The 25406-nt window shown below is 41.7% G+C and overlaps 2 protein-coding genes across 4 annotated transcripts; both read right to left on the reverse strand.

Annotated features, from left to right (window-relative positions):
• Positions 1 to 286: 286 nt before the first annotated feature.
• LOC126047343 (myosin regulatory light chain 2, smooth muscle minor isoform-like) lies at positions 287 to 6940 on the reverse strand. The gene is made up of 4 exons (XM_049820862.1): positions 6620 to 6940; positions 5115 to 5313; positions 4790 to 4951; positions 287 to 1073 (listed from the first exon to the last, which is right to left on the reverse strand). Exons 1-4 carry the CDS (start codon positions 6896 to 6898, stop codon positions 901 to 903), a joined length of 813 nt encoding a protein of 270 aa, XP_049676819.1. The 5' UTR covers positions 6899 to 6940; the 3' UTR covers positions 287 to 900.
• Positions 6941 to 13248: 6308 nt separating this feature from the next.
• Positions 13249 to 23452, reverse strand: LOC126047346 (myosin regulatory light chain 2, smooth muscle minor isoform). 3 transcript variants are annotated; one of them, XM_049820876.1, is made up of 5 exons: positions 23294 to 23387; positions 19702 to 19723; positions 18614 to 18811; positions 18289 to 18450; positions 13249 to 17221 (listed from the first exon to the last, which is right to left on the reverse strand). In XM_049820876.1, the coding sequence occupies exons 3-5, from the start codon at positions 18795 to 18797 to the stop codon at positions 17049 to 17051; spliced, it is 519 nt and encodes a 172-aa protein (XP_049676833.1). In that variant the 5' UTR covers positions 18798 to 18811; positions 19702 to 19723; positions 23294 to 23387; the 3' UTR covers positions 13249 to 17048. The 3 variants fall into 3 exon arrangements, with proteins under 3 accessions (XP_049676833.1, XP_049676851.1, XP_049676842.1); XM_049820894.1 differs by lacking the exon at positions 19702 to 19723 and having other exon boundaries at positions 23294 to 23452; XM_049820885.1 differs by lacking the exons at positions 19702 to 19723; positions 23294 to 23387 and adding an exon at positions 20464 to 20565.
• Positions 23453 to 25406: the final 1954 nt, after the last annotated feature.

Genomic DNA, 25406 nt, shown 5'->3' on the forward strand with positions numbered 1-25406 from the left:
GCACACCCTCCTTCTTCATCCAGCCCCATTCTCACTGCACTTTGAAAAAAGATGGGAAAAGAAAGAAAAAAACAAATGGTTGCAATGAAATGTAATGAATTCTACATTGTCAGTCCTGCAGATCTGGTAAGAGGCATCACTCAAGCATTCTACTCACACATTCTATCTTTTTTTAAGAAAACACTACGATTTACCATGTAAGTTTTTAAAAAGCAGTATTAATAGTGTACTCAGTCCAGAAATAAAGGTGCTAAGGTGGTAAAATACTCCCTCAATGACATCCACATGATTTAAAATGTTTAATGTACAAGACTTAGACAGAAATCATTCATTTACAAGGTACTAGAATTCAAGGCATGGGAATTTCTTCATTGTATATGCTCACAGTAGTAAGTGAAGTACTCAGTCGGTGAAGTACAAACAGCAGTATGTTTAAATGACTTACGCTTCATTTTTAAGGCAAAAATAGGCAATAACATGACTGCATACAGTTGCAAGAATATTTTCAGATATGATTAGATAAACACTCCACTTCTTGCATGAAAATTTTAATGATGTACTTAATATAGCAGTGTTTTATTTGAAAAGTTACCATTAAAAATGTAAAATTAATCTAGCTAGGATGAGTAGCACTGACACTTTTACCTGGGCCTCCACACTCACTGATCTTTTTCCCTAAACCTCTATCACTGTAAGCTGTCCTCTCTCCCTGCCATTTCCATCCAGTCTTATTAAAGGTGCAGGTATGCTTGAGCAGCCCCAGAGTCCACAGAGGAAAAAGTTGGAATGCAAAAAGTGTATGCAAAAGGTCCCAACAAGAAAAAAGAGAAAAAACAGATTCCAAGAAATAAAATTAATGGGGGAAAACCCCCCACTATCTGCCGGTATCCAGGGATTTGCTCAGTCATCCTTGTCTTTTGCTCCATGTTTCAGGATGCGTGTGAATTCAATGTAGTTGAAATTCCCCTTGTTGTCGATCGGTGCCTCTCTGTACAGCTCATCTACCTCTTCATCTGTGAACCTGTCTCCCATTGTCGTCAGCAGCTCTCGCACGTAGTCTTCCTGGATGAACCCTAGAATGAGGCGTATAGAGAGAAACACAAAAGGGAAGCCGTTCCTGAGCTGAGTCTTCAAAAGCAGTAAGACAGGCACACCAACAGACATGCAATTAACTAATACAGCATATAATATATGCATTTGCACCACGAGCCCAAAATACTTTCTTAATTAAACTCTAAAGAAACTCCTTGAATACAAAGGGAAAGAGGGGGGGAAGTTTGATACATTTCATACAGATTTTTGAAAAGAGGGCCTGATCTGCTGGGATCTAGTAACACCTATTTCCATCTACTGATCTTCAACAGCTAAAAGTGGAAAAACAAGTTCCTGTCACTGCTAGTCTTCATTACACAAGCTGTTCTCTTAATTGAATTATATATTTTTTTACTTAATTGTATATATTTGCGCATCCTCTATAAGCTAGTTTCCTCTGGGGACTAAATAACCACTGGTTGGCTCTTCACTGCTGCACAATACTGTTGCTGGAGGTGGTTTACATGGATACAGTGAACTGCTGGCAAGCGTCCAGGGAAAGAGTTTATAACAGAAAAGACTTTCAGACAGGATTGAGCAAGTTAACTCAGGAGGGAGGAATAATGTTTACTGTGGAGAGGTAGAGGGGGAGATGATAGTAAAAAAGAGGTAGGATATATAAAGTTATTTATTTTATGCTAAAATATTAGCAGAAGATTTTGGAGGAAATTAACAAAGATATAAAAATGAGCAGCTGCCAGGTATGTTCTATTAATTCAATTTCAATAGATGGGTAGAACCACCTGTTGCCAAATAATTGCAGGAAAGTTTAGAGATGAAAAAAGGAATCCACACAACAAATGGTAAACAGAAGAATGCAGAAACCGCTTAATGTTGAAATAAGACCTACCATGCCTTTAAATGCACAATAGTTGCTTCACTTGAGAAAGAAATTGGTTATTGAACTTTAGTTGGAGAAATATCAATAAACCAGAGGAGGCAGAAGTATGTTAAAAAAAAATAAATATAAAAACTGTGTAGAACAGCTGGAAAGCATAAGGAGACACCCACATCAACTGATGTAGATTCAGGTAGAATGTGATAAAAAAAAAAGTTTTGCTTTGGAAAGAGAGTTGAATAACTTAAGCAAACAGAATTCATTAAAGAGACAAAGCCAAATGGAATCAGGGGACCAAAAGGCAGTCAGTGAGCATGACATTATCATAGGGTTGGTATATGGTGTGGGGAAGGGAAAAAACCACGTGTTTCAACATATGCTAATCAAAACAGCATCATATCACAGTGTAGACAAGCCCTTGACCACTGACTCCAGATGAAGAAGGCTAACAGCAATGTTCTACTTTAAAAAAAAGGGAGAAAGTTCAGATAGCCAGGCCCATCTTAATCTGGTCAAATTTTGGAGTTGCCTCTTTGCAGATGTGTGTAAAGAAGGGGAAAAACCAGCTAAACAGAATAGGCTTTCTATTTCTGCAGTTCTACAGAGACGAAGTAGTAATGAGAGATGACATATTTAGCCTCAAGGACTTAATTGCTTCTGTTTGAACAGCTAGGTGTTTAAACACTGACCTAAATTGCCAGACTAGGAATACACTAAATGTTTTAGCAGCACTGAATTGTAAAGCAAACAGTACTCCCACACTCCCTCACACAGAGCTTCAGTGTAGATAGAGAGTAACAAATTAATGAAACAAAATTTAAGATTCACCCCATGGCAGACAGCACAAAACAGATGACAATGCAAGATCAAAGAGCAGAAAATATACCAAAAGTAGACAGATACAACTTTTATACTAATTTCATAGTACTACATACAATAGTAACACTGAAGCAACATACCCAACTAGATCAGCAATACAGAAAATATAAGTTAAAAAAACAAAAACAAAAAACCTCAATTACTTTATCCTCACCAGGAGGATCTGATTTGTATTATTCTCTTTCAAAAGAGGTACACTGATGTAAAGCTAGAAAATCAGGCCCATAAAACACATGCATGTGGAGATCATGAAGTGAAAAAAAAAAAAGAAAAAAATAAAAAGGTTTAACAGCTGGAGATGATTTAGTTCATTTTTAAAAGGAACAAACTGATCAGAAGCCAAATCTGAAAATAGAATTAATAAAAGGCACACATAACATGGGTTCTACAAATACATCATACATTATTTTGAAGACTGCATTTTGACTATTATGAATCAAAAAATCAATAAAACAGCATAACTATCTCATATGTTTCCTGGTTAAAATTTGAGGATGGCATAAGGCACAAAAGAGACTGTGGAACCATTATCCTCAAATCATCCTAGGACTTAGACTAAAACATTTACCACACAGAGATGAAAGATAATAAAATCAATCTTATCAGTACATGGAGGCCTGAACTAGTAACTTATTGTTTACGTAGACGTAAAAGGTTACTGTTCAAAAGAACTGGTAGCACAATCATTTTCTTTATATCGTAATTCCCAGGCTCTTGTTTTGGTGCACACAAAAAAAAACCCTGTAGTACAGTGAGTCAGGCTACCTGTGGAGAGAAAATAATTAACCTACTAACAAAACTTCCTTCTCTAGGAGATGGTAAAGAGATTTCCCTTGAGAGGGAGGAAGTCAATTAACATTTGAAAAGGCCTTACCAACAGAAAGCCTGTTTACCTACACCTCAGCAGGAAGGGAATGCTCTTTGAAAAGGCAAAAGGTGCTAAAAATACACAGACTGAAAATAGCTGTTTGAAATGGAATAAATCCTTTGAAAAGTTCAGAGCACATATCCACAGGTTAGATTGAAATATTGTGGTGGCCAGTTGTGAGAAAATTTATAGGTGCAGTGACATCTCGAGTACAGAGGCTACATAATTTCAACATGCACTAGAAATACGTGTTCACAAAAAGTCAAAGCGCTGATATTCTGTAATTCTGCAGAACTGCCCTAAGGATTCATCCCTGGTTGCTACACACTTCTCCGGAATCTTAGCCTACATGAATAAGTAAATAAAAGCATAAACTCTAACCTCAAGATTATAGGTGCAATCTTGAAAGCCTAGTACAGTAAAACTCAGCTCTGTGTTTTCCTCTTTTCCCCCATCTTGCTATGCAAGTCAGTCCAATCTGTAATTTGTCTTCTAGACCCCACCCAGTTTTTATCTATAGATCATCAAGGCTACAGCCCTTCCTGCAACCTGAAAACAAACTGAGCTGCGGGTGAGGGCATGACACCTGGCATTTGTCATCAGAGCCATAACATACACTAAGCAAGATAAGGGTTCAAAAGACTTTATGTAGTCTGGACAACTTGTCTTGAAATATTAAAAACAGCAAAGAATTCAGATACATCTCAGATGTACTGCAGGTAGAAGACAAACTCAGTTGTATTACAGATTTCACATCTGTAGCCTTTTCAATGCCATAGAGAATCACGTATCATCAATTTGAAGTCCTCATCTTAGAGAAAACGCATCTTATTTTGCAGTTTGAGGAACATACACGCTGCCCAGTTAAAACACTCTTCTTCAAAGCCCCACAGAACAACATTACTACTAGTTCTCAGTACTCACACAGAACAGCCAGTTTCTACTCTCAGTAATAAGTCAAATTCTCATTACTTGGTAGAATATGCCAGTTACAATTACTGTCATACTTCATTTATAAAGGTTCAAAAATCAGCATACTATTTAGAAACCCAAATAAACAACATAAAAGCAACTCCCCTGCCTCCACAAGCAGTTGAGTTTCACCCATGTACCTGTTGCTTCTTCATCAAAGCAAGCAAAAGCATTCCTGATTACATCTTCTGGGTCTGTGCCATTTAACTTCTCACCAAACATTGTGAGGAACATAGTGAAGTTTATGGGGCCTGGAGCCTCATTCATCATGGCATCCAGGTATTCATCCGTCGGATTCTTTCCTACAGATAAAGGGATTCATACTTGTTTTAGCTTTCAAACTAAAAGAAAAAGCAATCTGCATAGCACAATACAAACCAAGACATCTCTCATAAGCTAGCCCAAACTCAATTATTTTAACAGCACACATTTGCTTGGCAACTGTAAACAGAAAAGTGTCATTACCAAGGGAGGCAAGCATATCGTGCAAGTCCTCTTTGTCAATGAAGCCATCCCTGTTCTGGTCGATCATATTGAAGGCCTCCTTGAATTCTTGAATCTGCGACTGATCAAACATTGCAAAGACATTGGAAGTGGCACGCTGAGGGCGCTTCTTGGTGGTCTTTGTCTTTGCCTTTTTGCTGGACATGTTGATTTTTGGACACTATGGAGAGAAGTAAATATGGTAAATACAGTAAGATCAGAGCTAGGACTTAAAAAAAACTGTACTAAGGTTTAACGTTAAAGTTCACCGATAGAAAACACCTCTAACACACTTCCATTTCCTTTCATCAGAACATATTTCCCTAACCAACAAGGGAAGAAGAGAAGCAGAAAATACAAACAAATGAAAGGCAGACTCCTAAAAAAAAATAATCACTAAAAGAAGACATAAGTTAAACTGGAATTTCACTCTTCAAAGGGACAGCTTTTGTCTGGATTCCTTCTTGATACATGCACCTGCAAGTTGGGAACTCAGACTGGTCTCAAGTCTAAAAGAGCAAAGCTAGGTTTTGAGAACCGTCATTAAACCTGTGAAAGAGCTCTGTATGGATATAGACACACAATAACTGTGTGTAATATTACGTAGTGCAGGAAGGAAAAACACAACTCAGTTCACCTGAGCAATCTCTAAAGCAGCGATACTTGACACCTGACAGTGATAAGTAGTTGCTATTTTGTATAATGATGGGTCTCTCGCCTTGCCTTGCATTATTTAAACCACCCTAAAACTAGGGGAAAATTGTGCAAGCTATATTTCTGTTCATACCAATAAGTTCTGCCTGACCTCCATTTACTTTTATGCATTTAATTTTACCCGAAATATACTACAGGTCTGCCATACCTGAAAGCCAAACTCGGCTGCCTACTCCTTTAATCAAAAAGGGAAAGCAACCAACTTGCACTGCTTTTGCTTGTCTCCCTACAGAAACTGCTCAGAAAAAGGTATCTTCACCTGTAACACTCCGGCGAGTTTGGGTCTGAACAACGCAGAGCAATGGCCACGCTTTGGTCCATTTCATTGCTACCACTGTCACTTAATTTACCTGTCGCTAAGCCTACACACAGCCGCTTTTGGCTTTCACCCCATGCTCGAAGCTCGGCGCTGGCCCTTCGACCTCGCCGACGGTTTAGGCTGAGGCTCCGGCAGTTGCTTGCTTTCCCTTTTTGATTAAAGGAGTAGGCAGCAGAGCTTGGCCTTCAGGTACGGCAGACCTGTAGTGTATTTCGGGTAAAATTAAATGCGTAAAAATAAATGGAGGTCGGGCAGAACTTATTGGCATGAGCTGAGCCACGGACGTGACTGCCGGAGCCTCAGCCTCAACCGCCGGCGGGGGCCGGCCCGGCGCCATCGCTTCTCCTCAGCAGCATCTGCCCCAACGGCTGCCACCAACGGTCACACTCTCCACAGCCCGTTCCCGCCCCCAAACACCTCCCCACTGGCAGCACCCGGACCCTCCCAGCCTCACCCCAACGGTCGCTGCGGGGACCCGGTACCCGGCAGAGGCGGAAAGCAGGTAAGCGGCGGCGGCAATCCCGCTCCTTCCCGGAGAAACCATCGCCCTCCCCACCGGCGGGTGAGGGACGAGCGGCGGGCCGACAGCGGGTGGCGGCGGGAAAAGCGGCGGAGGGCAGCGAAACGGCAGAGAGGCTTTCCTTTCCCCGAACGACCGCAGCCCCTTCCCTCCTCGGGGCGGCTGGTTCAGGACGTTCACGACAACCGATTCTCCCCCCTCCTCCGGCAGCATTGGCGCAGCCCGGGGGAAGCCGCCGCCGCCGGCCGGTGCTGGGCCCCGGGCGCCGCCTGCAGGTGCCGGGCAGCGGGAAGAGAGGGAGTCCCGCTGGCGGCTGCCGCGCCGGGGGCAGGCCCTGAGGTTGGGGAGGCGGGGGGGGACGACCGTGCTGGGCGGGGGAGAGCCCAGAAAAGCTGGTGAGGAAGGATAAAGCCGAGCTGCCTTAAAAACAAGCCTCAGCTGGCGACCGCCGAGTTCACAGGTTCATGGCGTCATAGCAGTGAGGTAAATGAAGCCCGAACACTTGGTAACATACTGCCTGAGTTAAGTGTAAGGTGTTATCCTTGCATTCAGTCTTCCTCATGTTTCGCTTAAGGGATCAGAAAAATTCCGGTTTGCATCTTCAACTCTGCTACACGTGTGCTCCCGCACGACCAAGAGTTAACACTTCCTGCGGCCATAGATTACAAGACCCCTCGGAGGAGTTATTCTTGCTTATTTTTTCTTGATGAAAGCAGTGCAAAGTTTCTTAATTTACTAATGTAAGGGCCTCAAAGAAGTTGGCGTACGAGCTCTTTGTAGTGCTCCCCTGAGGATGGGGTCTGAAATGACTAAAGCTGTTTGGTTTTAGTTATGACTGCTTCCACGTTTCTGAAATTTTTCTAAATGGAATGCTCATTCACGTTTTGCATACTGAAGTCCTGTATAAATTACTTGGGCCTCAAGAAGCTGTCATTTAGTACACAAGAAGACTCTGAAATATTGTCAGATGGGAAAGCTGCACTGTCAGTTCATCATCATTTTTTTACCTCCTTTCCTACCTGTTATCAGTTTCATTGGTGTACAGTCAGTATCTTGGTAAATAATAACTTAAGGAAAAAAGGGGGAAAATAGATGAACAGGCTTTTGCTGAAATTACCAATTACATTTGTAAATGTACATTTAGGCACTGTACATACTGAAGTTAATACATAATATAGAAATTGCAGTCCCAGATTTGAAGTGAGACACTTCAACCGCTAAAAGGCCCAACTTTCTTTCCCTGCCCTCCCTTCCAATTAGAAGTTGTTTCATGAGGTCTGAGAATTTGGCCTAATTAGCTTATAAGAATACTTCCCTGATGAATTTTAACATTGGTCTTCTAAAATTTGCCTCAAAATGCAATGGGAAAAAATATTAAACTTTGCTGAATTGAGAGCATGCTCATGAAAAAGTTTTGGGGAAAAATCCTCTGTACTTATTAGACATGGCACATAGTTTCAGGATAATTACATGCAAAGTGTGAGTGGGCAGAAAAGGAGTAGAAACACCGAGATAGTAATAGAGTTATTAAAATACTCTGTGACAATCTTGAACAACTGAATTGTGTGTTTAATTATGAAAATAGTCACTTGATATCTTAATTTAAAATGCTTTCATCAGTTATTTTAAATTGAACCACTGCTGCAAACATGTTACTCTCTATTATATTGTTTTTCATGCTATTAAAAAGGTGTAATATGAAACCTGCCACCGCGTATGTTGTTCCCAGTGTTTAACTTTCAAAGATGTGAGAAGAGGTACAGTAATATTACTTGCCCAGCATGAGATCAGTTCTTACTGATGAAATCTTCTGTCTGTCTGTGTCTGTTTCTCAAAGCTTCTGTCTCCAATTTGTTGCATCATAATGGCAAGGCAAGCAGACCAATTTCTGTGCGATGTAAACCTATATAACACTTTTACAAATGGTTCAATTTTACTTGATTCCAGCATTCATGATAGCACTAAGGATATTTAAAGGGGAAAAAAGGGATTTGTTTTGCCTCTTATAATATTTGCAGAATATTTTTTTACTCATTGACATGAATCTTAAAAAGAAAAGTAAAGGAAAAGGACTTTTTTTGGTGAATGTATTAGCTTGTGCTTCAGCTTTTAAGTAAGAAGATGTGTTGTGGTGATCTCTCAGGTGAACAGGAATTTGTTTCTGCTGTTTAAACCTCCCTCTGGAGAGGATGCTGCTTGAGGATGGTACCCATGAGCTGCCCACAGCCCTGAACAGTGCTTAGTTCACTGTGACTGTGCATCCCTGGCTGATGCTGGAGAAGACTGTGGCAGTAATCCCATTTCCTGCTGCCTTACAGACTCTTTCTGAGAGTACAGTGAAACCATGGGCTGTTTCTTGAGTGTGCAGGCCCCTTTCTTGAGTAGGCAGGCTTCCATGCACTCTGATGGTACTCCCTGGCTCCAGGGATAGCTGTGCTTGCAGATCCCTATCTGATGGGACAGCAGGCCTGGTCTTGAAGGCGGCCTTTGGGCTTGTCTAAAAAAACAGTCCAGGCACATTCTAGGGAGAGCTTGTTCCGGGAAGCCTGAGGTTGAATGAGTAACTCTGCTTCCAAGTGGTTCATCCAGACTTTTGCCACCACACAGTGCCAAGTATGTCCAGAGTGAAGCATTTCTGCAACCGCTCTGCAGGGAGAGCGCGCCCTCCCTGCTGCCCTGTGTGCTGGCCAGCTGCTCCGAGAGCATGTGGGGCCAGGGAGCTGTGGGGCTGGCTGTGCACTGGAAGGGTGCTGGGGTAGCCGGTGGTGCTGTACCACCAAAGGGTGCCAGCCAGTGATGAGCTTCAGTTTTATACAGCGTTTGGTTTGTGGGCTGGGGAAAAATGCTTGCACTACCACAGCCAAGAATGTATGCCAAAAATGTCTTTTATTTCTCAGTACCACATAATTTCCTGCATAAGCCATGCAGAATAGGAATTAATGTATCTATTCTGATACATGATTTTTTTAAAAAATGCTTAACTCTTCAGTTTTCTTCTACTACTTTTTCCTTCATTACTCCCACCTTCTTTCTCATTTATGTCAGTCTTGTTTAAGAAAAAAACTTTTTAAGCAAAATGTATAAAATTTCCCTTTCCTTTCCATCTAAAACACTCAAATACTTCGGTGCTGTTGAAATGTTTTCCTAGGTTTGTTTTCTTTGGATTGTCTAAAAGTCTTCAAAAGTATCTCTTTCATACTTAAGTTCTAAGGCTGTTATAGACAGCAAGCAATTTACGCTAAGCCTTTTCCCTCCATTCATTTAGTTCTCTCCATTTCCCCAACTCTGATGAATTACGATGACAGTGCAAATATTTGTGATTACTTGGTTGCTTAATGAAGCAGAATCAGTCCGTGTCATATGATGTTTCTTTATGAGTCTCATTAATGTTACAGGAACAGCTGCATTGGCTCACAGTAAAAGTCTGCCTAGTCCAGTGTGCCCTAGCTGTAAAGAGATGTGTATTCTGGATGTGGAAGGCAGGGAGCAAAGGCTTGGACATCCTTTGGTGAGCTGCTGTTCCCACAGACTGTGTCTGTGCTGTCTGCTCCACAAAGGCAACTGTGCTTAACAGGTTGGGGCCAGGGGACTGGTCTGCTTGTTTGCGGTCACGGTGTACCGCTTGCTTGCTGCAAGGCCATAAAAAATACCAGGATCATCCCCAGCGCCTGCATTTGGCCATACACAACAGTGAGGAGCAGAGCAAGTCTGTCAGGATTGCTCAGGCTGGAGTTTTGCTCAACATTCAAATCTTGCTGCCTCCTAAGAACGTGAGAACCCCAAGGCTGGGGTTAAATGAGATTGTCCAAGTCTCACCCTGACTTTTCAGCAAGTCAGAATTGGTCTTGACAGTGGGGAAGGGGAAGCCCAGCACCTGTGTCCTCTTACTGCTGCTTGCATTTCTAGGTGAAGCACCAGTGGGATGTGCCTACGGGTTCCTTGGATGCCTTCAACAAATAATAGATGCGGTGAGGTGTCCCCTACCAGGTCTCTGGAGGGTTTTATCATTTGGGGTTTTTTTCTTTAATTTGGGATCATCAGGTTTTTTAAAAATATCTTTTTCTATACTTTCTCTTCTTTTTGGTGGAGAGAGTACACTGGGTGCTTTTAGCCTAGTCTTAAGGGGAGAGCAGCAGCAGTGGCCATATGCAGGTATTTAGGGAAGAAGAATAATCAGGGGAGCCTATGATATCTTCCCAGAATCCTCTCCCAATCTCTACTATGTTTAGCTCATGGAGGGCTAAAACGCCCTGAGCCAGATGTGGATTTTAGTAACCTATGATTAACTTCTGTCATGAGCTTGCCTAATATGTAATCCTTGAATTGATGTAAATTTAGCATCCGTGATATCCTTTGCAGGTATTTTTTTATTCCTTTGCAAGGTTGCTATTTGTTACATGAAGAAATTCACCTTACTAATTTTGAACCTACCTATTCCTATTTTTATTCGAAGCTCTAGACTTTGCACTGGAAGAAATGCTAAGGCTGAATTATGTGTCCACCTCTTGTGTGTTACTTTTGCTTCTAAAGAGCTCTTGCATGTTCTGTCAGCTGTAGCAAAGAGTCCCACTTAAGTAATTTTTCTCGTACAGAAGCTATTCCATAACCCTTGGTTATCATAGAAGTAAGACTGAGGATACACATGGGACACAAGCAAAAGAATCTAAAAAGAGAGACTAGATGAAAAAGCATATTTGTGATTTTCACATTGAATTAAGAATTAAAAATGTGTGAAAGTCGGATGGAAGGTTTTGCCAATTAGGACATTTTTTCTGAGCATGTTATCACTGTTCAACAAAAGTAGCAAATGCTACTTGCAGAGGTTAAATATTGACAGCACAATCAAGTATTTCCAAATTTTGTTCTAAGTCATTCCTAGATCAAAAGTCTAAGTCATTTAACAAAAGCATTTTGACTGCCAGTTGCTTCACCTAGTATTTTGGCTCATCCTTCTGCCTTTCCATCCCTTCTTCCCTGATTCCAGCTGGTATCTGCTATCTCAAGTGCAGTGCTGTATCAGAGTGACAGTCATTCTTTTTGTGATGCTGGGAGTGTCCCAGAGTAGTTCTGGAATTTTTCCAAAAATAGTTATAGCACTGTGATCTAAAGAGAAAATGTTTGAGAAGTTGTGAGTGAAAGAAGGGATTCTGAATACATGTCTTCTCCTGGGTCTCTTGGAAGGCCTCAGAGCAAGACTTCTCACCAGCTGCAGGGTATTCTTGTTCTCATTCAAAGACCTTGAATAAAAATGGTATGTTACTGCTTTCCCAGTTGTTCCCTGCCACAATGTAGATGCTGATGCATGAAAAATAAAGGCTCTCAGAGAATGTACTGGAGCCCATAGAAGGAAGATATATTCTTTCTCCACACTGAAAATGAGAAATAGCTCTGTTTTGACTTTCTGGTAACTTCCAGTGTGCATAGCTGAGGAAAAGGTGAGAACACAACTTCTGTAGAGCGTTGTATGACAATGATACGCCAGGGCCAAGGACAAAGCAGAGAAATGTAATGGTACATAAGTAAAATAAAGTCAGTCTCTGAAGTGTTGTAAAACAAGAGAAAACAACCCCCCCCGATATAATTATTTAAATCTGCAGCTCAATCACTGTATGAATGGGCACTGGAACGTGTTTGACAGGAACTGGACTCAGCAGACAAGGTGCTCCTTGCATTCCCAAGTCCAAAGTCCTTCGTATATGAAGAACACAAATTAAAAAAAATAAAAAATGTTGAAAAGTACATCTTGGGCTGTTGATATCTGCTGGGGTTTTGTCCCTTGCTACCTGTTCTCTATCATAAAGAAGTCATGGTACTGCCACTTGTGCTGTATGTCCATCACTTGTTTTTTATCCCAGATGGTCAATTAGAATAATTCTAGCCAAATCTTAGTGAGTTTTTCTCCCCTTTTTGCACTAGTTTTAAACAGAAATATTGCCAGACACCATGATTCCACAATGTTTATAAATGAAATGCAAAAATAAGTGTTGATAAGGTATTCTTAGTAAGAAGAGAGTGAGGCCTCCAGTCTTTCAAACACATGTAATTAATTCTGCTAAAGCTAAGGACATACATACGTGCCCTCTCCTCACATGTTAAGTTAGCATTTGTATCTATCTGACAATGTATGTACAAATAAGGAAGGAAATTAAATGTGCTCAGTGCCTGGCCGAAGGCCTAAAATAGTATTTTAAAACATAACCAGAAAACAAGGAGGAGTGTATTTCATCAGGCGCTTGACATAAAAAGTAAGCTGTTATCAGTTTTCTTATTAGTTGTAGCTATAGAATTTTGGTTGGCTGGTGGAGCAATTTCAAAATCAACATGCTTCTTGTGGGGTGGTAGTATCTTGCCAGTATAAAGCCTATTGCATTAGAGATGGTTAGCGCACAATTAAGGAAGAATAATTCAACAGAGGAAAAAAAAGTGTCTGCTAGATATGATGCTAAGTCAAGGCTCAAGTTACTTATGTCTGATGCCAGCTCTATTTTAGCAAATACTAAGACAGGGCTTGCAGGCCTTGTTTTACACCCACTCACTTGAATATGCTAGACAGAGGCTGGAAATCATTGTGAAATGCAGTCTTTTAATTCTCAAGGAGTTATGCCCACAACATTAGTAAGGAAAAAACCAAAACAAAACATAGTTCAATATTTAGTGAGGTTGTACTCACTGATACCCTAAAATAGTCAAAGTGAGAAAATTACAAATTAAGGATTAAATAAACCTTGCAAAATTGAGCAGTGGCAGTTTACAAGAATGCTAAAATGAATACTGCTGTCACACACCATCTGCTCCTTTAGGCACACGTATTAAAGTTAGTCTTGACCTGCCTAAGCCTGTAACTGACTCCCAAGCTTTGTCAAAGTGCAAGGCTGGTTTACTAAGGGACTGAATCACAGCTGCATGACAGAGGAGTCTGCATGCAGCAAGCTGTTGGGATTTTGCAGGAGGCAGTTTGATTTCCTGCCCTTCTGTTAAATTACATGCTTCCGAGAAACATGTAAACATCTCCCTTAGATTTATCACATTCCTACAAACTGCATGACCCCTTAAGCCCTGTGATGCAATGTCTATTATGTATGACCTGTTCTCTAGGGAATATCACACATTTGGTCTGAAAACACTCCTTGGCAGTATTTTTTCTGCATTGGTGAAATTTGCAATACAAGTTACTTTTTTCAAGGTCTGGCGTGGGGATTCCCAAAGGGTGTGCTACCACAGCAGCCTGCCTGCTTTGTCTGCCCACAGCAACTGAGCTCGCTCCTACCCAGAACAAGTGGTCCCAGGGAACAGGGACCAATGTGTGTACAAGCTCATGGGCTGCAGAGGAAAATAGCAAAAGCAGCCATGTGCTGCCCCCCCCTTTTTTTTTTAGAGATGAAAAGTTTTCCATCTAATATATCAAAAGTTTGGGAAAACACTGATTGGTCTATGGAGTTGCTACTCAGAGCACAACAAAAACGTTGGCATTTGTTGTTTTTTCTCCAGTATTGCTTTTCAGAATTTCATAACTTACTTTTAAGCTGCACTTTGAGAGGCATTTACTGATTTCTTTTTTCTCTATATTGTTCCTGGCTTCTGTAATACTGTTTCTGAGTTACTGTCATCCTAAATCACTTTTCTGAAGGAGGACATTATCTAAAAATGACAGTAGAGTTTGAAAAATTAAGTAAGCAAGCCAGAATAGGAACATGGATACACAGGCAATGCCGATGGCAGATTAACTGCTGATACCTAAAATGTTCCTGACTCTACTTTGATTGTTACTCACCTGTCATTTGGATTTACGTTGTCTGAATGCCTTCGGTAAAAGAGCTATTTGTTGCCATTTGAAACTCCCCAGGAATATACCAAATAATAGGTTAGTAATGTTCCTGACAAGAAAAGGCCACAGACACGAGAAACGTGATGACAAGATTTCAGCTATTTCCCAGCTTTTGGAACAAATGCAGTGGGCAGGACACAAGGCATATTGTTACTGATGTCCTGTGCCAGGATGGGGCCCCTGTGTTACATTTTGTTTCTCAACGTATCATAGTGATCCTAGAAACAAGTGATCTAAAGATAGTTCTTAGGGCAGCAGTGAAACAGATCCTTACTTCAGAGTGTACGAACACCACCTCTGTGACATCAGCTAGCTGCTGAGCTAGTGTATTAAGCTGACTTCATGTTGTATAGTGCTTCAGTCATCTGATGACTGCATGATAAAAGAGTTTTATTTGTGTAAATGCATTGTAAAGAGTAGAAATGAGTGTATCCCAAGTGGTTAAAATGCTGCATGTTACCAGTATCTCTAGCAACAGTCAGAGGAGGGGGGAAAAAATGCAGCAGGCAAGCATATACTGGCAGCACTTCACACAAACACAGTCCTCTTTGGAGGTTTCTCATGCAGCTGCAACAGCTTTTTGGCTTCAATTTGACCTTTGCCTATGTAGCCTTAGAACAGGGTAAATGGGTCATGTAAAATAAATCACTGCTTTTCAGTCATGCTTCACAGGGCATTATGCATCACTGTAGATGTAAGACCATTACATGTGTGCATTTTCAGCCTATGAAAATAGTTTTTCATCATAAGCTTAGTCTAGTGTGGAGCTTGGAGACCATTATATATGAACCCCAAGGGAGAAAAGATTCGGTTCCAAGATTTTGACTGCAAATGCAAGACCAAGTCATCAGAATCTTAAGCTGTTTCAGTGACCAAAGTTATTTTTATTTTTGGAAGTGGATTACTGATGACACATCCCTGCAGCCCTCGGCACGCAACCTCAGCTGTCTGGACATTCCTTGCTGCCTAGCTACAAAATGCCTCTGATGCTCTTATATGGTCTCTTGGCTGGGTCTATAGGTCTCAGAGCCTTCCAGCAGTTAAAGGGTTTGCACCCACTTGCAGGTTGACTGGTCTGCTACATGACAATACAGATACTAGGGAAACCTGAACTTGGAAGGTCATCATTAGTTATACTCAAACATACTTGGAACTTCTCTCTCAATAATGTCTTCCTTACATTAATACAGTTCCCTGTCCCCACTCCCTAACCAAGCCTTTGTGCTACCACACAGGACATGAGACAAACCCTCCTTATATGCTGTCTCAGCTTTTATAAGCCCTTTAGCTGAAGTCCTGTTCCTCAGGGTCTTTAAATCATGCAAAATAGCTCAGGACATGGTTTCTGGATAAGATATCACCACTTTAATTGCTAAATACATAGGTAAGATTATGCTCTTATGCTTTTCAGCCTGCAGTAGCCAAGAGAGTAAGACACATGATCATGCAAAGAACTAAGAGAACCACCTTTCTCTTTTCTTGTTATTCAAGACACAGCATCAGTACAGCTATTTTTGAATGAATGAGTCTTGCTTGCTTAAAAGCCATCTTATCTACATACCTAAAGAAAAAGTATGATCTTTTAAAAAGTGAGAGGGACTTTAGCATGTGTAGGGTTTTACCAAGTTAATTCTCAGAAGTACTTTGTTCTCATTCTCACATGCAAATTAAAGCTCTGTTCTGCAGCTTTTATGTAGGTTTTCTGGCCATGTACTGCTGTTAATTAGTGCCAGCACTGACACTGTAGCTCAGAGACAGATTCCTTTGCACAAGCTTACTTCAGCAGAAGGGGAAAAATATGCCTAATTCCCATTTACTGCCAGCATAAACAGGAATGCAAACTTTGACATGAAAACATTGCTAAAAAACCCTATCAATTAAAAGGAAATAAAAGCTGGACATGGTATCTGCTTAAGAATCCCAAGTGTTCTCTGCTGGCCCTTAGACAATTGTAACAATCTTTCTTAACTATTCTTTGGCTACCTACTTACACCAGTCAGATGGCACTTCAAAAACCTGAGATATTTGTACAGCTGCATTTTTGAAGACACCAGCACATACTGCTAGGAGCATTTCAGAACTGTGTGACACTGCACAAAATATTATGAAAATGAGTTTTCCAACTTGATTTGCAAGTGCAGGTAAAATACAACTAACACCTGCATTTGTAAATGCATAATAGAAAAGTCATTCTTCACAAGAGAATTTGAGGTATTTTATCTATATAGCAATCTTTATTTCAAAATGGCATTTATTACAAAAATGTAAAAATCCAGCTAAACCAGAAACATTGAGATTATTTTCCTGGACTGTGAAGTCCAGGGATCTTTGTCCCCATATCCTTTCCTCACAATATTTTCCCCACTTCCAGTCTGATTACACAGGTGCAAATGTGCCTAAATGGCCTGGAATAGATAAATACATTGAGAAAGGCAAAAGCTGTAAAGCTAAATGCATGCAACAAGTTCTATCAGGAAGAAACCCTCAAAAATAAACATAAGTGTAAAGCAGAGAATCTGCTGGCATCAGGATATTTGCTCAGTCATCCTTGTCTTTTGCTCCATGTTTCAGGATGCGTGTGAATTCAATGTAGTTGAAATTCCCCTTTTTGTCGATCGGTGCCTCTCTGTACAGCTCATCTACCTCTTCATCTGTGAACCTGTCTCCCATTGTCGTCAGCAGCTCTCGCAGGTAGTCTTCCTGGATGAACCCTAGAACATAATGTAAGAGGACATAAGAAAAAGGAATTTTTACATTTATCTGCTAATAGATGGATGACAATTTCTTTCTTTTAATTGTTTCAATTAGAGACCTACAGTCTTTGTTGCCAAATGAAAACAAAGTCATTAAAGCCTATTACTATAATTGCCAAATAATTACAAGCATTCAATGAAGTCAAGCCTCTTAGTTAACCTGCATGGTCTCACTACTTCAAGTAACGGCCATTTTATGATTTGCCTGCATTGTTTCAAAGAAGATACAAGTCTGTCAGCATACATCTTGGACCTTCATCCCCACACCAGGGCTGTACTCCCAGTAGTACTGAGCCTTCTGATAACTATGTATTTTACACAAAGGGGATCCATTTGTCTTGAACATTCCTAATCAAAACCACTAATAAAAAAAACCACGATGGAACTCGACTACCAATGTTCAACAAGTGCATGAAACACAGGGCAGTTTGAAATATTTCAAAGATTTTAAAATTCATCTTAGATCAGTGATAAAACTCAGATTTATTAGACTGGTTGTAAAGGATACATTTTTGCCATTGTTTATTATACAAGCAGCCTTATATAACTTGTGATTCCTTCTATCAGGGCTCTTGTGAGTCACACAAGGTTTTTCTTGTATTCGTTTTCTTCCCCTTTAAGTGCAGCTTAACAGAGGGAACATAGATACAAGTTGCTGACAGACAACAAGTTCTTCATAAAAGCACAACAGCTTTGAAGACAAGGATACCCCTTACAAAAGTTTCCCTGAAGCTGAATTTTAAGTTATGAACAATTTAAGACCCTGATTGCCAATTTTTACTTTCTCCTGTCTTGAACAGCAGACCAAAGTGCCAGACGCTTGGGATTTTAAGTTTTAGAGTGCTTGAAAAGGTAATTCAGCTGATGAGGACACAGGCATGATTTTTAGTTTGCAGAAACCAGAATTTTCAGGTTTTAAAAATTCATCACCACTTCTATGAATACAAGTATTTATTGTTACAAAAAAAAAGTTATTTAATGGTAAGTAGAAATAACACATGTACACTGTTATTTTACCTACATACCTGTTGCTTCTTCATCAAAGCAAGCAAAAGCATTCCTGATTACATCTTCTGGGTCTGTGCCATTTAACTTCTCACCAAACATTGTGAGGAACATAGTGAAGTTTATGGGGCCTGGAGCCTCATTCATCATGGCATCCAGGTATTCATCCGTCGGATTCTTTCCTACAGATAAAGGGATTCATACTTGTTTTAGCTTTCAAACTAAAAGAAAAAGCAATCTGCATAGCACAATACAAACCAAGACATCTCTCATAAGCTAGCCCAAACTCAATTATTTTAACAGCACACATTTGCTTGGCAACTGTAAACAGAAAAGTGTCATTACCAAGGGAGGCAAGCATATCGTGCAAGTCCTCTTTGTCAATGAAGCCATCCCTGTTCTGGTCGATCATATTGAAGGCCTCCTTGAATTCTTGAATCTGCGACTGATCAAACATTGCAAAGACATTGGAAGTGGCACGCTGAGGGCGCTTCTTGGTGGTCTTTGTCTTTGCCCTTTTGCTAGACATGTTGGCTGTTGGTTCTAGGGAGACAGAAACACATCCAAGACAGCCATATTAAATCAGATTACAAGTCCTTGGGGGAGAGATAAAGGAATATCAAATTCCATCTTATAAGCAAATACCCCAATGTGCACATTTTTTTTAATAGCTCCTGCTCAATACTTTTTTTTTTTTTTTTTTCTCATTCGGACTTCACTTGTTAAGTATAATGTCTTTCAGGATTCAAGGACTGGCACTGTAGGCCAATAGCAGGCTACATTAAAAAAACAAGTGAAATCATAGTTCTTGAAATGAAACTCACACAGTGCTTGTATTGCTGATTCAATACTCTATCTGCATGTGCCACAAATTAAGATGATGACATACTTAGCAGTTTAGGAGGCACTGTTGACCTACCATGTAGAAGGATATGGGCTGCTAACATAGCATAGTATCTAGTGGTTAAATTAATTAAGCAGTATGCTAAACTAATATTTGGACAGGAAAAAAAAGAAAAGTATTTTAGATTCTGAACAGCATTTTGTTAGAATAGCTGCTGTTAGAAAAGCAGTAGGTCTTAGGACACAGAATGACCCTGACAAAAGCCTAAGGCTTTTGTGAAGATCATTGGATCGTGCTGGAGCTGGAAGAGAGATCTGCCAAAGAACTCCTACTAGAGTTCTTTCAAAGTCAACTAGAGGATTGTGTGCATTAGAAAAAGGACACCGATGTGGTTCAAAAGCACTACATTGCTATTCTCTTACACAGTGGAACTATTACACAATACATATGCAAATGCAAGGATACTCTTTTTAAAATGAATTATTGACATAATAGTGCTAAAACTCTGCAGATTCTTTTAAATTATCAACCTTTTAAAACATTTATATATTCTCATAGAATCTTTACAGTTTCATTATCACAAACATACCAATTCCATTGTTTCCTTCGAGCTGTCAAAGGAAGAAATAAAGATGGTAGTTTACATGTTATAACACTAATATAATCAGGGTAGAAGTGAGGCTTTCAAGTTAATGGCTTCTTTTTTAGCTGGGGAGATTCATTTAGTGTTCAACTGTAGTTGACAGTACAAACACGAAAAGCTGAGTCATTCACTGAAATGCAAACACAAAGACCTCAATATTGCTATTGGATCAAAGTAAGGTAGACCCTGTTTAATGTTGTTTCTAGAAGTCTTGTACACCTCTACACTTCAGTTTTATCTAATGCAAGCAATTCATGCTGCCATAATCCTTTATCATGCCCAAACCAAGTGTTATGCAAACCAGATTCCTTCCATCCTTGATTTTGAATTTTACAGGAAACACCTACAGCAAGTATTCTGAAAGACAACAAATTTAAGCTTTACCTGTAGACTGAAGAATGCCAACATTTTGAAATTTACAGTAAGTATTAATTTTATAACTTAAAAAAAAATTATCTGGTCAGAAATGCAATTCTGATCAGAGTCACAGCACAGTTCTGTTTCTCAGATAGTTTGCTCAGTTACAGTATTTTCTGTTAGCCTCCTGAAAAGCACAGCTTAAGTCACTAACTTGGATTCATCCTTAAAAAGGGAGTAAAATTAAGCGAAGTAACTCCCTTACATGGTTAATCCAATATTCAGGCAAAAAGCAGTTAGCTTGCCTTTTTTTTTTTTTTTTTTTTTTAAGTAAAAGGAAAGACATTTTACCTTGCTTTGTATCAGATACCTGACATGCTGTACCAAGCATCTGGATCATAAAAGGATATTCCATAATTACGTCCTTCTCAGTCCGTCTACAGTGCGTTGCTGATTTCCCCTGCTAATTCCACGCTTTTAAATCCTACATGCATATGCAACGTTCTTCTGACGTATAAAACAAACCATTATGTCCCAAACTAAATATAGCCTATGAAATGCAACTGCGCATCATTCAACAACACTGAAGTTCTCTTCATTTCATTCACTAACCACAAGCTATCTGAGATGTCTGGCCTCCAACAACACTTCAACAAATAAATATGGACTCCTGACATGTAGATATTTATGAAGACAGCTGACAATAAAGGCAGTTCAAGCTGCAGTCAAGGGTTGTGCATAACTGCAGTCTTTTTCTTACCTCAGTAAAAAGACTCATGCAAATTACTGTTAAAACTCTAAATTATTGATTAAAAGTTCCACTAGCCAAAATAGAGTCAAACAATATCTGTTAATAACTGTTCTCTGAAATAATTCATAGTTTTCAGGATATGGCCTATTCAAAGTAAACTAAAAAGTTTACTTTGCACATGCTGCAAGACAGTGCTCGCAGCAAGCCACTACCTGCAATTCTCTCACATACAATTCAATCCTCATCAAAAGGAGGTAACAAAAGCAGACTACTGGCAACTGTAGCTACACATGGTGGGAAGAGAGCCTCTTTCTTTTTAATTCTGTTCAGAAGATTGCCATATCAGAATATTGTACTAGAGAAGATGAAAAATATGCCAATGCTTGTGTTACTATTTTCTAAGTTTCTCTCAACCAGGCTTGGGAATAAGCCGTACAGAACACAGAAGGCATGACTCTCACTTCAAGAGACCTGTCAGCCTGCATATAGAGAAGCATTAGGTCTCACAAGATTGTGGTGCCTTTCAGCCCAAGTTTGGTGCAGCTATGCCTGAAATGCTGCACTCAGCTCTGGGAAACTATTTGAAAGAGGGTGATAAATTGTAATGTGTTCAGAGAAACAAGGACATCAATCTAGTTAGCTAAAGAGATCAATTTATGCTTAAAAAGTTCCAAGTGTTCACTTACTGTTATCTCTCTGGGTACAACAGTGAATGATGTAACAAGCCAGAACTAACCTCATTTGAGTCAAGCACTAGACCCACTAATTTTAGAGAAAATAGGATTTAATCTGATAAATCCACTAGGTCACTTATTTAAAAAAAAATAAATCATGCTTTTATAATTGAAACAGAATAAGCATAGACTGAAAATAGAAGAATTTCAGTAGATAAAAAGTGGACATACTTCACATTAGGTAGTACGAGTCATGACAAGTCATGGTTTAGTCTCTGTTGTTTAATACTATGATGCACTGAACAGTTGCCAAAACAAGGCCCAGGCTATTCAAGAAGCTTCTAATGTAAGATTTGCCCGTAAGACTTACCGTAAGATATTTCTGAAAACATAGCCTTTATTTAGGAAGATATGCACATTAAAAAAAATAAATCAATAAATTACACCCAGTAGACTAGAGAGGTAGTAATGGCACTGTGCCACTCTGTGCTGCTTGTACATTCATTTGCTTAGTCGAGCAATAGCAATGGATATCAAACTACAGAAGCATAGAAAGTCATCTTATACTCCTTACTTCTGGAAAAAAGATAAACCCTAGGAGGAGACAAATCTGAGCAACTAAAGAGCTTGAGCCAGACAATAAGATATGAAACTTCACAACCCACTAACAGCAGTGCAAGCTGGTTCTCTTTAGAGGCAGTGACCAGAAGTTTCAAGATTACTTTTATAATGACTGTGAACGCCTACCACTCAAAATTAAAAAAAAAAAAACAACCAAACAGACACAAAACCCCACCACACAATAAAACCCCACAACCTACACCCAAGAAAGTCTCCGCACACGAACTAAGATATAATGGTCACCTTCTTTTCAATCACCAAATTCAACAGTCAGCCTCAAAACTAAATCCCAAGTTCTGTCCACATAGTGGGTCACAGCACCAGGTACAACCATGCATCCATCACAGTCTGGGTGGTTAGCAGGAAGAGATAAGGGCAAGGCACTCTCCAGCAGATCTGTGGCAAAGCTCAATAAAGAGCAGATTACGCTTTGAAAAAAGGTACCCTAGGCGATCTCACCTAGTCTTGAAAGCAATCTTAATACACTCCTCAGTAGTAAGTTTTCCTAAACTTTTGTACAGGAGCCAGACTTGCCTCAAAATCTAGCGTCTGTGGCTCAAGAAAGCCTCTGCCTGCAAGTTCGGGAGCGGAAGCCACCACGAACTGTCTCCAGTAGCTTTGTTACGGCCATGGTTATTTCAAGGCCTAAGCAAGCAGGAAAGGACGGGCTCACGACCTCTCCTGCTATCTCACCCTCTCCCAACCGCAGGAACTTTCAGACTCGCCCTTCCCTGCTCTAGTAACGCCGAGGAAACGGCTAGAGAGGCTCGATGCGGCCGGGAGGCTGCTGATCCCTTCCGACCGGCTGGCTGCCTGGGCCCGCGGGAACGGCCCACCGCCCAAACCGGTGTCGCCCTCCGGCCCCGGCCGCGCACGGCGGCTCCCCGCTGAGGGACAGCCGCAGGCCCCGCGCCATGCACGCCTCCAGCCGGCCCCGGCAGCGGCGAGGCGAGGGGGGCTGTCCCCGAGGCAGGTAACGCCGCAAGCGACCCCCCGGCCCGGCGCCGCAGGCTGCCCGGCGCCGCGCGCTGCCCCCGGCCCGCCGCACGCCTCGCCTACCCCCGGCTCCAGGCCCCGCGGGCGGTCGCCGGAGCCACCCCCCCCTCGCCCAGCGCTGGCGGCGGCCCCGCCTCACCTGGCGGCAGCGGCAAGAGGGTCCTGGTCCGAGCGCGGCGGGGAACGACGACGGCAACAGCACTTCCGGAGAGCCAGCGGCCACCGCCCAGCCGGCGCAGAGGAAGGAAGGCGCGGGCGAGACCATCCACGAGGAGAGGCGGGGGGGGGGGGGGCGGCGACGAGGCTCGTCGCTTCGGCACGAGGCGGCATAAACCGTGCCCAGGGATGTCCCGAGGGCGACTGTGTGAGGCACGCTTCCTTCTCAGGGGTCTCTGCCTTCCTCGGAAGGATAAGGTCAAGGCTTCGGTCTTGGCCTCTGTGCCGTCCGCCCCCCCGGAGGGCCGGAGCGTTGGTGCAGCGCGGTGGGGTCACCGCATTCCAGGGGCGGGGGGCAGAGGGAGCGCCGCGTCTGCCCTTGTAAGGCAACGGCGGGAGTTTCCTGCTCGGCCGGCTCGGGGCGACGGGCGGGGCGGGGCGGGGCCTCGGCCGGGCGCCGTACTCGCGGTGCGCGGAGGTGTGCGGAGGTCTTTTTCCCCCCGGAGGTCTTTCCCCCCGGAGGTCCCAGCCGCCCTGGGAGCCGCACGTCGCGAAACACCCGCCTTTCCAAGGGCCTATGTTTAGTTAGGGTTGCAGTTGTCTCACAAAGCGTTGCAGGCCTCAGCTGTTCCCCTTTTTTGACAGAAAAACAAACCGTGTTCCCAGCCGTCTTTGAGTATGCAGGACAGTGCGGTGGCGGGGGGGGAGCCGGTAACCAAGCCATCAGAACGCAAAAATACATTTTGTTACTGTCGTGCATTCTCAGGAGGTGCTGTCGCAACAACAGAGCTGGAAGTCTGCTCTTATCGAGTTTGTTGCTTGTCTGTCTTGGGTTTGGAGACAGTAAGTAAGGCTGTGTATTTGGCCTGGTTTCCTAGGGAGAGGGGCCTTATGCCGGTTTGTCGTCTGCACGTAATCCCATCCTGGAGTAGTTTTTACCCGCCTAGGCCAACGCCAGCCGGTGTAACGGAGGTCTCGGGTATATTCAGTTCTCACATCGTTTGTGAAAATGCTGAGCAATTACCTGTATTTCTGACTTTACTGAAGGAAATAAAACTTCTTAACTGAGCACCTGGGAGGTGCAGCAGCTAGGCTGTGCCTCCCCATGCCCCCCCCGCCGGCCTGGTGCAGGGGCAGCGAGCACGGTGCTGCAGCAGGCAGAACATCTCCGCTCGGCTGCCAAGCGCCAGGCCAGAGCTGGGTCAGGAGAAAGGTCTCCCGCTTGCACCATTTTCCTTGTCACTGGTGCTGCCAGCAGTATTTTTTATTTACGGGGAAGCGGGGTGGCTTCTGTCACATCTCCTGGGTTTCTGTCACGTGCCAGCAGGATGCTGCACTTGGGACATGGGTCTTCTGCATGGTCACCGGCAGGACCTGACCCCGAGCACACGCGCTTCTGCTGCAAGGTGGCTATGAGGTGGAAGCTTGGACAACCCTTCCTCTCGTGATCCAGAAAAGGGGCATTCTGCACGCTGCGGACAAAACTCACGCCTATTCTGAACCACTTTTTTCAATTTTTGATTCTTATGTTTCTAGAGTGCAATACTTCTGCTGCTGGAATCAGTAGCAAAACTCATGTGTAATTTAGCAGGGTTAGCCTTGATAAGAGCAGGAATGGGAATCTTTATCATATTACAGGTTGTATTTTTATCCAACGATGAAATAAATGATACTTGATAACAATGATTTCCTAATTTTTTCTTTCAAAAATTGATACAAAACCAACTCAATGATTTATAAGTATGTTTATTTTTAGGACCTATTCTAAAATAATTTTTTAGCTTACCCAAAATTGGAATAATGAAAAATGTATGAATAAAAGAATAAAGGCTAAAATGTGAATAATGAATATGTAGGAAGATCTGTCAGAATAAGCCTTCATACCTGGGATCTGTGTCTGATGTGTCTGGATATGAGTAGCTGCCAGGTTTAATATTTAACATAATGAGTAATACTTGATATATTGACTAACTGCAGAGGACTTCAGCCTATACTGTAAATTACCGTAGTTGAGTTTACCTTATTGCCCACTGACCTTTCACAAGATTTTTTTCTGTATCATTTCTTAGTGGCAAAAGGTGTGCAACCTTTTATTT

Source organism: Accipiter gentilis, chromosome 2, assembly GCF_929443795.1.
Source record: "Accipiter gentilis chromosome 2, bAccGen1.1, whole genome shotgun sequence".
Classification (NCBI taxonomy): domain Eukaryota; kingdom Metazoa; phylum Chordata; class Aves; order Accipitriformes; family Accipitridae; genus Astur; species Astur gentilis.

Bases quoted from the DNA above. Each gene is read 5' to 3' on its own strand.
- LOC126047346 (XM_049820885.1), bottom strand. From the start codon at position 20,527: ATGGAATATCCTTTTATGATCCAGATGCTTGGTACAGCATGTCAGGTA. The intron at 18,451-18,613 runs GTAATGACACTT...CTTTATCTGTAG, and splicing joins CGATATGCTTGCCTCCCTTG to GAAAGAATCCGACGGATGAA. The intron at 17,222-18,288 runs GTATGTAGGTAA...ATTATGTTCTAG, and splicing joins CTTTGATGAAGAAGCAACAG to GGTTCATCCAGGAAGACTAC.
- LOC126047343 (XM_049820862.1), bottom strand. From the start codon at position 6,898: ATGCTGCCGGAGGAGGGGGGAGAATCGGTTGTCGTGAACGTCCTGAAC. The intron at 4,952-5,114 runs GTAATGACACTT...CTTTATCTGTAG, and splicing joins CGATATGCTTGCCTCCCTTG to GAAAGAATCCGACGGATGAA. The intron at 1,074-4,789 runs GTACATGGGTGA...GCCTCATTCTAG, and splicing joins CTTTGATGAAGAAGCAACAG to GGTTCATCCAGGAAGACTAC.